Source organism: Muntiacus reevesi, chromosome 7 (assembly GCF_963930625.1).
Source record: "Muntiacus reevesi chromosome 7, mMunRee1.1, whole genome shotgun sequence".
Taxonomy (NCBI): Eukaryota; Metazoa; Chordata; class Mammalia; order Artiodactyla; family Cervidae; genus Muntiacus; species Muntiacus reevesi.
In genome coordinates this window covers 36,466,099-36,479,537 of record NC_089255.1, presented here as the reverse complement: position 1 = coordinate 36,479,537, position 13,439 = coordinate 36,466,099, and the positions used below count along the sequence as shown (strand labels likewise).

The following is a 13,439-nucleotide window of genomic DNA, read 5'->3' as shown; positions in this document are numbered from 1 at the left end:
TTTGTAATGCCTCACTTGGTACGCTTTGGTGGTGAGTCAATAGCTTCACACAGAGTACTGAAGACTAGGCAATGGGCCAATATATTTAAGAGATAAAAGATTACTTATATGCATATCTTCTGTTATTTTTTTACGTATAGCTGATTTACAATTTTGTGCTAATTTCTGCTGCACAGTAGTGATCCACTTATACATATATACATTGTTCATATTCTTTTCCATTACAGTTTATCTCAGGATACTGAATATAGTTCCTTGTGCTACACAGCAGGATCATGTTGTTTATCCATTCTATAAGTAATAGTTTGCATCTGCTAACCCCAAACACCCAGTCCACCCCTCCACTACCTCCGGTTGTATCTTTTTTAAAACTTCTCCTTATAAATGTTTTCACTCAAAGACCTTACTTGTTTTAGTGATTAAAAAGAATACTTACAGAGAATTTGGAAAATAGAGATAAAAAAGAAGAAAATTAAAGTAACTCATAATCACCATGGTACTATATTCATTTAGATTACTGCATGTGTGCTTGCTAAGTCGCCTCTTTCATGTCCAACTCTTTGAGACCCATGAACTTGAGCTGGCCAGGCTTTTCTGTCCATGGGATTCTCCAGGCAAGAATACTGGAGCGGGTTGCCATGTCCTCCTCCAGGCGATCTTCCCAACTCAGGGATCGAACCCAAGTCTCTCTCTAGGTCTCCTGAACTGAGAGGAGGGTTCTTTACCACTAGCACCATCCGGGAAGCCCCATTTAGATTACTACCTACATATACCTATATATATATATATTTTTTTTTTTTAAGCAAAATCAGGATAATATATAAACATTTAGGTATGCTGCTTTTCCCCTCCCTCATCTACCATGCAATTAAGGCATATTAAATATCCTTATGACAGTCTATTATATGGATACACCATAACTGAATAACTATTCCCTTATTGTTAGATATCTGGATTTTCTTTATTTCTTTTTATTTTAAGGACTAATGCTGTGTTGAGCATCTCTGTACATCTTTGCCTGCTGATAATATTTTGGCCTTTTCCAGGGTACCGTTGGGGCTGGTTTTCAGGAGTGGAGTAGGCGGCCTAATAATGTCTCTCGTAAAATAAAAGCTGGAGTCCTCAAACTGGGACCTAAGCTTCAGGCTATTTATGCAAGGTCAGGGGACTTAAAATAGCCTTCCTGCCATGGGGTGGTTAGGCTGAACTAGATCTGCATTAGCTAGTAAACTGGATCCAGCTATAGATGACCCTGACCACAAGCAAAAAAGCTAGGTCTATTTTAAACCACATTGCTTAGTGGAACAGGTGGTTGAAGGAATGTTAGAAGTATATTTTCTCTGGTTTTGATAAAATCAGAGACAGGGTCAGAAATGGCCATCCCAGAAAATAGATTCTCTAAAGACATTCTCCCAACTAAGTGGCCAGTTCTTCCCTGAAAAGTGAAAGTGAAAATTGTTTAGTCATGTCTGACTCTTTGTGACCACAAGGACTATACAGTCCATGGAATTCTCCAGGCCAGAATACTGGAGTGGATAGTCTTTCCCTTCTCCAGAGGATCTTCCCAACCCAGGGATCAAACCCAGGTCTCCCTGATTGCAGGAGGATTCTTTACCAGCTGAGCCACAAGGGAAGTTCTTCCATGGAAAACAAGTAACTAAACTTTATTAAAATTGGTTTACTCTGTCTCAGGACAAAATAAATATTTCAGGGCGCATCACTCTCTACAATCTAAGGGCTGATCTACTGAAAAGGAAAGTATCAACAGAGTTGCACCATATACCATATGTGGTCAAAAGAGACAGACTGCTAGCTTGTGTTTTTAAGTATGACATTATGAGCCAGTCCTTACCATATTTTTGTGATCCAGCAAAGAATGAACGTGTAAGAACAAAGGGTCTCTCCTTTCCTTTAGATCGCTGGATCAGTCCTTCTGTAGTGGCCATTTGCTATGATGTCAAAGAAGAAAAATTTCAAATAGATGACCGAATTATGGCATTGTGCAAACATCACCAATAAGCTATTTCATGTGCAAAAAGTAAATAATAGGTGGGAACATGAAATGGAAAATATTAAAAAAAAATCTTCCAAATAATTTTCATGATGTAATGAAACTGCTCTATATTTCCCTATTAAAAGAGTGAAACAATTTCTTTGATTAAAATAGCCATGAAACAGGGGCTTCCCTGGTGGCTCAGAGGTACAGACTCTGCCTGCCAATGCAGGAGACACAGGTTAGATCTCTGGTCTGGGAAGATCCCACATGCTGCGGAGCAACTAAGCCTGTGCGCCACAACTACTGCGTCTGTACTCTAGAGCCCAGGAGCTGCAGCTACTGAGCTCGCGTGCCCTAGAGCCCATGTTCCACAAGAGGAGAAACTTCAACGAGAAGCCTGCACACCGCAACGACAGAGCTGCTCCTGCTTGCCACAACTAGAGAAAAGCCTGAACAGCAACTAAGACTCAGCACAGTCAAAAAAATAAATAAATAAAAATTTAAAAATAGCAATGAAATAGGGGTAAATAATAAAAGAGAATTTATTTGGTGTGTATTATTATAGGTATTTTTATAAGATTTTTCTCTTATAACTTACACAACAACCTCTGAGATAAGTTTTCGTTAATGGAAAAAACTGAGCTTCGGAGAGGTTAAGTGACTGGCTCTGGCCTACATAAGAAAATTCTCCAACTATAACGTAGTTTACAGTTATAGCAAGAGGCTGTATACAGAAGTAAACTGATACTATCTGGAAACCATGCCAGACGTAGCCAGCAGCTCCCACTGGAAAACAGCAATTGGTGGGAGGGTCACAGAAACACCGTTACACTCTGAAGATAACAAAGAACCATAAATATAAATTAGGGCAAGTGACTGCAAAGGTTTTTGAACGTGACTGGCAAATGGAAGGCATTTCTACCACCTTCCATTGAGAAGGCTAAGTACTTAAGGAAGGCCTTCTACATTTAGAAAGTACACAGACTGAAACTGTGCCCCTGTGTTCTAAATCTTACTTCACTGGTATGAACATAAGACTTGCTGTATTTAGACATTTGTGAAATTTTTAAAAATTTGTTTTGTTTTTGATGTATTTATGCACAGTCTATTTCAGTAAAAGGTTTGAGGGATTATCTAATGCTTCTTACTAATGAGTACTGTCAAGGAACATGTTTCTATGTTATCATTAATCTCACAATATCTATAAATTAATCAATCGATCAGGTTCATTATAGAAGGAAAAGACGCAAAGGGAGAAATACTGTTTTATTTGGCTACAACTGATAAGACCTATTACAGTTGACAGAAAAGACACACAAAGAGAAATGAACAGTATAGTATGGCTGTTACAAAGCAAATGACTTTCAGCCCCAAAGGTAGGGCCTGCGGATCCAGGCGGCTGCTTTTTAGATGTCTTACCTGATAAAAGCCATAGATGTTGTGAAGTTCCCGGTGCTCCCAGTTGCCGTGATGAATGGCGTTCTTCTGCATGGTTTGCTCCGGGCCTTTAAAGACAGAGGGCTCATTCATGTCGTTCCATATGTAGAGGATGTCAGTAGATCCCTAGGAAGTCAATCTTGATCATGATAAAACTCCTACAGAGACAAGGTTAATATGACAGCCGGCCCTATTCCTCTTTCCTACTCCATTTACCTTATTATTTATTATATTTATTATCTATGCTCTGTCATCTGCTGGAATAAAAGTTCCACAGGGCAAGGAATTTTGTCTGTTTTGTGTACTGATAAATCCCAAATACTTAGAACAACCTGAATGGCAGAGGGTTCTCAATAAGTACTTGCTGATGAATGAGAGAGTGCTGTGCTGTCTTTCTACGTCACCCACAAGTCCATTCTGAGACCTCCTGGAGAACCCCTACAGGACAGGTTGTGAACGTTCACAATCAGGTTCTCCATCATCCCTCATCTGCTCCAACTCTTACTAGGGGCAGTTAGAGCCGTCTGTGAAGAGATTCTGCTTTCCCTCTAGTACTATGAAGGGTTTGACAGTTAAGATACCATTTGTCAGCAGGATCTAGAGTTTGTATCCTACAGAGAATTGTTTGACTTAGAATGGGAAGGGGGTGTTGAGTCATCCAGTTAACATGGTGCTGTAGTCCCTTTATAAAAATCCCTGGTCTCTCAGCATTGGATTCAATAGTTACAATGACCAGGAGTCTCTCAGGCAGCTCATTCCAAGTTTTCTGGAAGTCTTGCTCCTTGTAACATTCTCTCACAGGGACCAGGCTGTCTTCTGGGATACCAGAAAATACATCTGCTGCCTTCCCCACATGGTAGTCTTTCAAATGCCTGAAGGAGGTTTACATGTTTTTTTCTGACTCTTTACTTCAAATTCTTTCTATTCATGTATATTTGAATGAACAAGGCTGTATAGGTTCCAAGTATTTAGCTGCTTTGACTGTTCTTTAACATCCTCTAAGGCAGCGGCTGGCAAACTTTTTCTGGAAGGGCCAGATTGTAAATATTTTCAACTTTGCAGTTGAAAATATTTCTATGTTATAGAAATAGGGCCTCTTTTTCAATAACCCAGTCCAGGTATAGTTATGTGCCAGTAGCCATAGACAATAGGGGAACAGGTGTGTATGACTGGATTGGCCCAATTATTATTTATCCCTGCTCTAAGTTATCTTCTTTTTTAAAAAAAATAACAAACATCTATTTATTTAGTTGGCTGCATCAGGTCTTAGTTACGGCACACGGGATCTGCATTGCCTCATGTGAAATCTTTTGCTGTGGCGTGATGGTTTACAACATGTGGGTCCCAACCAGGGACGGAACCCTCATCTCCTGCATTGCAAGGCAGATTCTTAACCTCAGGGAAGCTCCTATGTCTATATCCTAATACAGGATGCTCAGAAACTAGAGTTTAGTGGTTAAGAGCCAGGCTTGGGAGACAGTTGACCTAAGTTAAAATCTTGGATTTACCACTTATTAGGTGGGTGAATTTAGCAAATTTTTATAGTTGTCCATGCCTTGATTTTCTTGTCTGTGGGATTAGAGTTAATTACAATTCAACTTGAAAGAGTTATTGTGAAGATGAAATGGTATAATGCACACAAAGTGATTAGCATAGTGGCACATAGCATGTACTCAATTTATATTAGTCATCATTCTCATCACTACCACCATTGGTTGAAAACAGTTGTCTAGATGTGGCTGCTCCAGTTTCCTCTGTGATTTTTAAAAGATTTTAAGAATTATTATTATACCTTACTTTTAATGTCATGTTATACTCTGCAAGATACTTTCACATATATCATTATCATTTTTAATAATACCATACAAAGTAAAAATTTCTACAATTTGAACATATAATAAATCTCTATTATTAAGTAATTTGATATATCATACAGTCTATCATAATGAAAGCCAAAATCACAGCTTTTGTGCATTTGGTAACTCATATGGTGCCTCTCCTCATACACCATTCATATGGCACCACCAAAGTCTGATATGTGGTTGACATCCCTGCCTCTTCATATAAGGATTATTTATCAGGAACTACTCAGTGAAGCAGAGTACTTCTATTCAATCACTTCTTTCCTTACTTCATCCTTCCAGGTAACTAGGAAAGGGCAAAGGAATAAAAACAAACCTGATAAACAGAGAAAGCGAAAAGACTAGAATACCACTCTCTGACTTTGGGGTTGGTGAAATCCAGGTAAGAGGAGAGACCTGTAGAGGCAGAAGAGCAGACAGCCTGTTAGGAACAGTGGTCCTCATGGTAAGATGTAAGATGTGAAAGCTGGATAACGAATGAGTGCCTTACATCAAACGTAAAAGATAGCCGATACAGAGGCACAGTCTGGTGAGAAGCTAATAAGGAGGCAATGCTGAACTCCAGTGACAATCACTAGTCCTCTCAGATCCAGAGGGCAGGGGAAGGCCAACGAACAAGCATCAGGATGGAGCCTGTCCCTCACTGATGGCCTCAGACAGTCCCAGTAAGGATTATGGCGGATAACCTGGAGTGAAACTTTTGTTCTGAAGGAGGGTAGAGACGTATTTATAAGTGGTACAGGGAGAAGAGGAATGCATGGGCTTTCTCCACTGTGTGTGAATTTGTGATAGAGTGCTATCAGATGATAGACTGGTAATTCCCTTTTGTCTGTGAGGAGTTTCTACCAAGACTTTAAATTAATGATTTCTGAAATGAAGGCTTTAGAGTTGTCAGGGGCAGCTGAGATCACTCATGAAAGGCTGGAAAGTCAAACCTATGGGCTGTTGAGGCAAAGAAGCAGCACAGGGAGAGACATGCAGGACTCTTCTTTCTTCCTCTTCTCCTGTTCTAGTTCTCTGGCTTTTAATTTTTATTTGCTAAGGGAAACAGCGTGTCACTGAGGTTTGCTTATTTATTTTTCAATCATTCACTGACTTATAAATGTATACAAAGAACATCATACCAGGTGTTAGATGAAAGATATAAAAGATGATAATACCTTTAAGGAAAGGCACCTAAAATATAGCATGTGACATCTATAAGAAATTAATGCAACCTTCATTAATTGGGGCTAAACAGTGGATATCAGGTGAAAAAAATGACATCTTACCAGGCCAGCATACACCTTCAAAGTCTCCTCCTTCGTGATTCTTCACAAAGAAGCCCTGTTCTTTGGCCTTAGCATACACTGAGTAGTTGGGATCAATCTTGATGTGGGGGTCACTAATGACCACAAGCTGGCAGAACATAAAAGTTTAAAGATCTCATCAGTTTCACATAAGTCATATGTTCATTTATATGTTTTCATCATAGTTTTGGAGTTCACATACTCAAAACAACTGTGTTGTGCTTAGTCACTCAGTCATGTCTGACTCTTTGCAACCCCTTAGACTGTAGCCCACCAGGCTCCTCTGTCCATGGGATTTTTCAGGCAAGAATACTGGAGTGGTTGCTATTCCCTTCTTCAGGGGATCTTCCCAACCCAGGGATTGAACCTGCATCTCCTGTGTCTCCTGCATTCAGGTGGATTCTTTATCTGCCGAGCCATCAAGGAAGTCCATAACAACTACTATTACTGACACCAGTAAAATCCTATCACCTTTTATGTGCTCATGGGAATATAACTTGATATCAAAACCAGGTCTATTCTTTTTCACAGTAATTACTGTCCCTCTAATACATGTTCTAAAGATCACATTTATTAAGATTCTCTCTCTGTGGTGCTAAGTGTTTTACATAAGGATTAAGTAGGCAAGGTCTCTGCTCCCTGGATACCTAAGAGGCTAAGATAACACAAAAGCAAACATTAAAGAAAAGAGAATTATTAAAAACAAACAAAACCCCCCAAAATCCAATATGGTACAGCCATATTTAGGAAGTAGTGGAGTATCAATTACTCAATCATGTTCAACTCTTTGTGACCCCATGGACTGTAGCCCACCAGGATCTTCTGTCCATGGGATTTTTCAGACAAGAATACTGGAATGGTTGTCATTCCCTTCTCCAAGGCATCTTCCTGACCCAGGGATCAAATCCAGGTTTCCTGCATTGTAGGCAGATTCTTTACTATCTGAGCCACCAGGCAAGCATTTAGGAAGGAGGTTTAAAAAGAGCTATGATCAGAGCCCCAGGTCTTTAGCATCTTTAGCATCTCTCCTTGCCCTTCTAATACCATCACTCTCACCTATTTGAGGGCCTGAAAACCATCTATTTGGCTAGAATAATCTTCTAATAATCATCCTTCATGTCTGTTAAAATCTACTCTATATACTGATGTTTAATTCTCCATTGCTAAAAAACTTTAAAAATATTAAAATGTGGTAAGATATACATAACATGAAATTCACTATCTTAACCAGTTTTAAGCGTGCAGATAAAGAATCTGCCTGCAATGCAGGAGACATAGGAGACCTTGCAGTTCAACGGGGCATTCACAGTGTTGTACAGTCAATGTCTACAACTCTTTTCATCTTGTAAAACTGAAACTCTATACCCATTAAAAACAACTTCCCACTGCCACCTCCTCTCTAGCCCTTGACAACCACCCTTTCCCTTTCTGTCGCTATGATTTTGCCTGCTTTAGATATTACAGATTACTGAAATCATATAGTATTTGTCTTTTTGCGATGGGCTTATTTCACCCAGCATAATGTCCTCAAAGTTCATTCATGTTGTAGTAGCATGTATCCAAACGGCCTCCCTTTTAAAGGCTGAGAAATTTTGTATTATATGTATACACCACATTTCCTTTATTCATTCATCTGTCAGTTAGCTTTTGGGCTGCTTTCATAATAAACACCAATAAATGTTCATTAATTGGAAGATTAAGAGTTAACAGCATTGGCTTCGAACATTTGTAAAAGGCCTGGGGAGCAATAGAATGGGTTAAAAAGGCATCCTGAATCTCACGGAGAGGGACTGAGGGATCTGTTCATGAAATACATACGGGATTCTTCCCTTTTTCCTCTGTTTTTTTTCTCTTTCACTCTCTTCATTATTGTCATGACCACCACCACCACACCTGCATTACATACTTTCCAGTGCCGTCTCCTTGTCCTTGTTTTCTATTTTAGTTTTTTCCTTGGCCACAGGGACAGGTAGAGTCCATCAGGGAAGCATGCAGGAAAAATAGTGTACTAAAGAATCTGACTCCATTTCTGACTGACTGTTAAGAGCTTCAAGCCCCACCACATCTTCAGGCCCCTTTACCCTTCTGCCCACATCTTGCATGCTGACAAAGCCCTGATGCTTCCTTCTTTGGGGCCAACAGAAGTTCAAACCACACAAGCCCTAGTGCACGCACAGGAACCCTCACCCCAGTTCAACACTGTAACCACCTTAAAACCTGAGCCTGTCTCCTTTCCCAGCTCTCTTAGGCCATTTTCAGAGGCGCTTGGGAGCAGCTCTGCACCCCTAAAATGCCTCCCTATGGGACTAATTAACATTTTCATACCCTTTTGGTGCTAGTGTGATATCATCAATCTTGACATCAAATTTTGTGTGAGGTGCACCCATCACATTAGTACACGCTGGTCACAGTGAATGGAACTGAATGGTAGGCCCCTTCATCCTTATGGGGACCTAGACTCACTAAGGCAGGGATGGATCGCATTATTACCTTTTCACCAAAGCTTTTCTATGATCACAATTACAGTTACACTTGAAAGTACTATCTTCTGGCCTTTTTTTTACAAGATGGTTCTCGTTCACTAATGTGCCAAGGCAACTTCAACATTTTTAAATGCTGTGCAATGAAAAGGTTCAGAATGCTGTCTTGTGCGTACATGCATGCTAAGTCACATCAGTTGTGTGCAGCTTTTTGCAACCCCGTGGACTGTAGCCTGCTAGGCTTCTCTGTCCATGGGATTCTCCAGGCAAGGGTACTGGAGTGGATTGCCATGCCTTCCTCCAGGGGATCTTCCTAGCCCAGGGAACAAACCTGCGTCTCTTACATCTCCTACATTGGCAGGCGGGTTCTTTACCACTTGTGCCACCTGGGGAGCCCACGGGCTTATTTTACCTTACGTTTTTTGCTTCTGAGCAGATCTTGCATCCTTTTGGGGTTTGGGAATCTTTTCTTGTCCCAGGTGAAGTACCTCTTGCCCTCTGTGTGCTCTATGTCCAGCCACATGACGTCATAAGGAATGTTATGTTCATCAAATCCTGCATCCACTGCCTTTACATCCTGCTCATCTTCATAGTTCCAGCGGCATTGATGGTACCCCAGAGAAAAGAGAGGGGGCATGGCTTGTGTGCCTAAAAGGGGGAGATGACAACTGAGCCAGGTACCACCACAATGTTAATTGTACATTTGATAAGTGTTTCCTGAATATCTACAAGGTCTAAGCACTGAGTCTTGCACTTAGGGCATCAAGAAGAAAGCATTTTGTTTATCCATTCATCTTTTTAAAAAATTAATTAGCTTATTTTTGGTTGTGCTGGGTCTTCGTTGCTGCACAAGGGCTTTCTATAGTTGTGGTGAGTGGAGGCTACTCTTCGTTGCAGTGTACGGGCTTCTCATTGCGGTGGCTTCTCTTGTTGCAGAGAGCACAGACTCTAGATGCACAGGTTTCAGTAGTTGCAGCATGCAGGCTTTAGTTGCTCTGCAGCATGTGGAGTTTTTCTGGACCAGAGAACGAATCCATGTCTGTTGCACTGGGAGGTGAATTCTTATCCACTGTACTATCATGAAGACCATGTTTATCCATTCATTTTTGATGAGCACTTAGCATGTTTCCACTTTGGGGCTCTGGTAAATAATGCTGTAGAGATCTTTGGCATAAAAGTATCTGTTCAGTTTCCATTCAGTTCAAGTATATATCTAGGAGTGGAACTGCTGGATGAATTAGTTAGGGTTCTGTAGAGAAACAGAATCAAAAGGATATGTGTATATTATATATGTATTTATACATATACAGAGAAAGAAAATGACTGATTGATCTTAAGGAACTGATGCATGTGATTGTAGGGGCTCGTAGCTTTGGATTCTGCAGGTAGGCCAGCCTGGAGACCCAGGGAAGGGCTGAAGTTGCAGCTTGAGTACAAAGATAGTCTCAAGGCAGATTCCTTTTACTTTAGGGGATGTGTGTGCTCAGTCGCTCGGTTGTGTCTACGTCTTTACAACCCTATGGATTGTAGCTTGCAAGGCTCCTCTGTCCATTGGATTCTCCAGGCAAGAATATTGGAGTGTGTTGCTATTTTTTCCTACAGGGTATCTTCCCAACCCAGGGATCGAACCTGTGTCTCCTGTGTTTCTTGCACTGCAGACAAATTCTTTTACTGCTGAGTCACCAGTGAAACCCCTCTTTAGGGGGACTTTTTTCTCAAGGTTTTCAACTGACTGGATGAAACCCACTCACATTACAGAATGTGGGTCTGCTTTACTCATAGTCTACGGATTTAATTCTTAATCTCATCTAAAAAACAACTTCTTAGTGACATCTGGACTAGTGTTTAGCCAAATATCTGGGCACCATGGCTTGACACACAAAATTAGTCATCATGCTGGGTCATATGGTAATTCTATGTTTAGCTTTTTGAGGAACTGCCAAACTGTTTCCACAGCAGCTGAACCATATTATGTTTCAACCAGTAATGTATGAGTTTCTAATTTCTCCACATCCTCACCAACACTTACTATTCTCTCTCTCTCTTTTCTTTTCTGATTTAGCCATCCCTGTGGGTTTGAAGCAGTATCTCATTGTGGTTTTAATTTACCTAATGCTGTTGAGCTTCTTTTCAGGTGCTCGTTAAGCCATTTGTACATCTTCTTTGAGAAATGTCTATTTAAGCCCTTGTTTCATCTTAGAATTAGACTGTTCCTTTTTGCTGTTGAGTTATAAGAGTTCTTTATATATTCAGGATACTAGACCCTTATCCTATATATGATTTGCAAATATTTTCTCCCATTCTATAGGTTGGCTTTTCACTTTCTTGATAATGTTCTTTGACACAAAGTTTTTAGTTTTAAAGAAGTCCAACTTGTAACTTCCCTGGTCTGGCAGTTGAGACTTCCTACCTGGTTGAGGAAGGAAGACCCCACATGTCAAGTGGCACAGCTGGAAAAAAAAAAGTTCCAGCTTATGTTTTTTTCTTCTGTTGTTCATGATTTTGGTGTCATAGCTAAGAATCTGTTGCCAAATCCAAGGTCATGATTTACCTGTTTTCTTTTTTCTTTTTTTTTTTTTTTACCTGTTTTCTTATAAGAGTTCTATGACTTCAGTTCTTATATTCATTTCATCAATCCATTTTGAGTTAATTTTTTGTATATGGTGTGAGATAAGGGTCCACCTTCATTCTTTTGGATGTTGATATCCAGTTGTCCCAGGACCACGTGGTTAAGACATAATTATTTCTCCATTGAATGGTCTTGAACATTTATTGAAAATCAATAGGCCACAGATCTATGGGTTTATTTTTAGACTCTCAATTTTATTCCATTGACTTATACGTCTATCCTTATGTCAGTACTGCACTGTTTGGATTACTTTAACATTATAATAAGTTTTGAAATTAGGAAATCCTTCAATGTTTTATTTCAGGATTTTTTGGCTACTCAGCCTCTTTGAAATTCTATATGAATTTGAAGATCATATTTTCTATTACTTAAAAATGACACTGGATTTTGTCAGGGATTGTAGTAAACCTATAGATTGCTTTTAATAATAATCTTAATAATATTAAATCTTCCAATCCATGAACATGGGATTTCTTCTTATGTATCTTATGTATCTTGGCCTTCTTTAGTTCATTTTTTTTTTTTTTTTTTGTAGCTTTTGGCATACAAGTCTTTCACCTCCTTGGTTAAGTTTATTCCTGGGTATTTTATTCTTTTGGATGTTACTGTAAATGGAATTGTCTTCTCAATTTCATTTTTAGATTGTTCATTCCTGGTGTCTGGAAACACAACCAATTTTGTGTGTTGACCATGTACCATACAACTTAGGTTAATTGTGTCTGTGTGTGTGTGTGTGTGTATTCTTTGGGATTTTATATCATATAGTATCACATTGTTTGTGAATAGAGAAAATCTTACATTTTCCTTTCAAAGTTGGATGGTTTTTATTTCTTTTTCTTGCCTAATTTCTCTGGCTGGAACTTCAACTACAATGTTCAGTAGCAGTGGTGAAAGTGGGAAACCTCATCTTGTTTCTGATCTTAGGGGAAACCTTGCAATCTTTCAGAATTGAGTATGAGGATAGCTGTGAATTTTTCATAAATGCCTTTTATCATGTGGAGGAAGCTTCTTGTTACTCCTAGTCTTCTGAATGTTTTTATCATGAAATAGTGTTAGGTTTTGTCAAATGCTTTTTCTGTGTTAATCAAAATGATCTCATATCTTTTAAAGATAAAAATTCTTTAGTGCTAATCCCAGTGGTATATTTTAATGGAGAAGAGAACATATAGAAGTTCAGATTGGGATACTGGTTACTGAGATAAAGGTAGAGAAAGCCCAGGGATTAAAGGGGTTAAAGGTAAAGAAAGCCCAGGAGCCTTTAAGGCTCCAAGGAAGGCAGATGGGTGAACATTAGTGACTACAGAGTGGAGATTACCAGCCCCAGTGGAATGTTTAACCATTCCACTGGTTAAAGGGAATGGGATGAGATGCTGAATGGGATGAAAGTGGAAGGATAAATGCTTGCTTCTTAAAAAGCTTGGGTAAGTTGTTTATAAATGCTATATCATGTGCAACAAATGTTAATTTACAGTGATTCTACATGGTTTAGAGGAATACAATGGAACAAGAATCTGGCATTTCCACATGCAAGTACCTGTAAGGTATGAATACTGCTTGAAGACATCAGAAGGAGTAGGTCCTGTCAACAGAAAAACATCAATGATTCCACTCTCTGACATCCAGTGCACATCAGTTCGAGACCCGACTTTTTGTTTAGCAGCAACTGGGCCCATCTGGGTCAGTGTGTACTGAAAAAGGAATGGAATGAAAGTCTGAAAAATGTCCCTCTAACCCACAAGACCCACC

General features: G+C 39.6%; 1 protein-coding gene across 8 annotated transcripts in view; it reads right to left on the bottom strand.

Annotated features, from left to right (window-relative positions):
* GANC (glucosidase alpha, neutral C) overlaps positions 1-13,439 on the bottom strand; it is a 68,503-nt gene that overhangs the window by 24,142 nt on the left and 30,922 nt on the right. For 6 of the 8 annotated variants that reach the window (XR_010663971.1, XM_065941370.1, XM_065941369.1 and 3 more), the window contains exons 11-16: positions 13,228-13,381; positions 9,477-9,712; positions 6,567-6,693; positions 5,612-5,691; positions 3,416-3,559; positions 1,853-1,949 (exon numbers count right to left, since the gene is read on the bottom strand). Coding sequence is in view for 7 of the 8 variants with exons in the window: in XM_065941370.1 (XP_065797442.1) it covers positions 1,853-1,949; positions 3,416-3,559; positions 5,612-5,691; positions 6,567-6,693; positions 9,477-9,712; positions 13,228-13,381 (838 nt within the window). In the remaining variant the exon portion in view is untranslated. Of the gene's footprint in view, positions 1-1,852; positions 1,950-3,415; positions 3,560-5,611; positions 5,692-6,566; positions 6,694-9,476; positions 9,713-13,227; positions 13,382-13,439 lie in introns of those variants that run through there. The other 2 variants (XM_065941373.1, XM_065941375.1) reach the window with 2 other exon arrangements.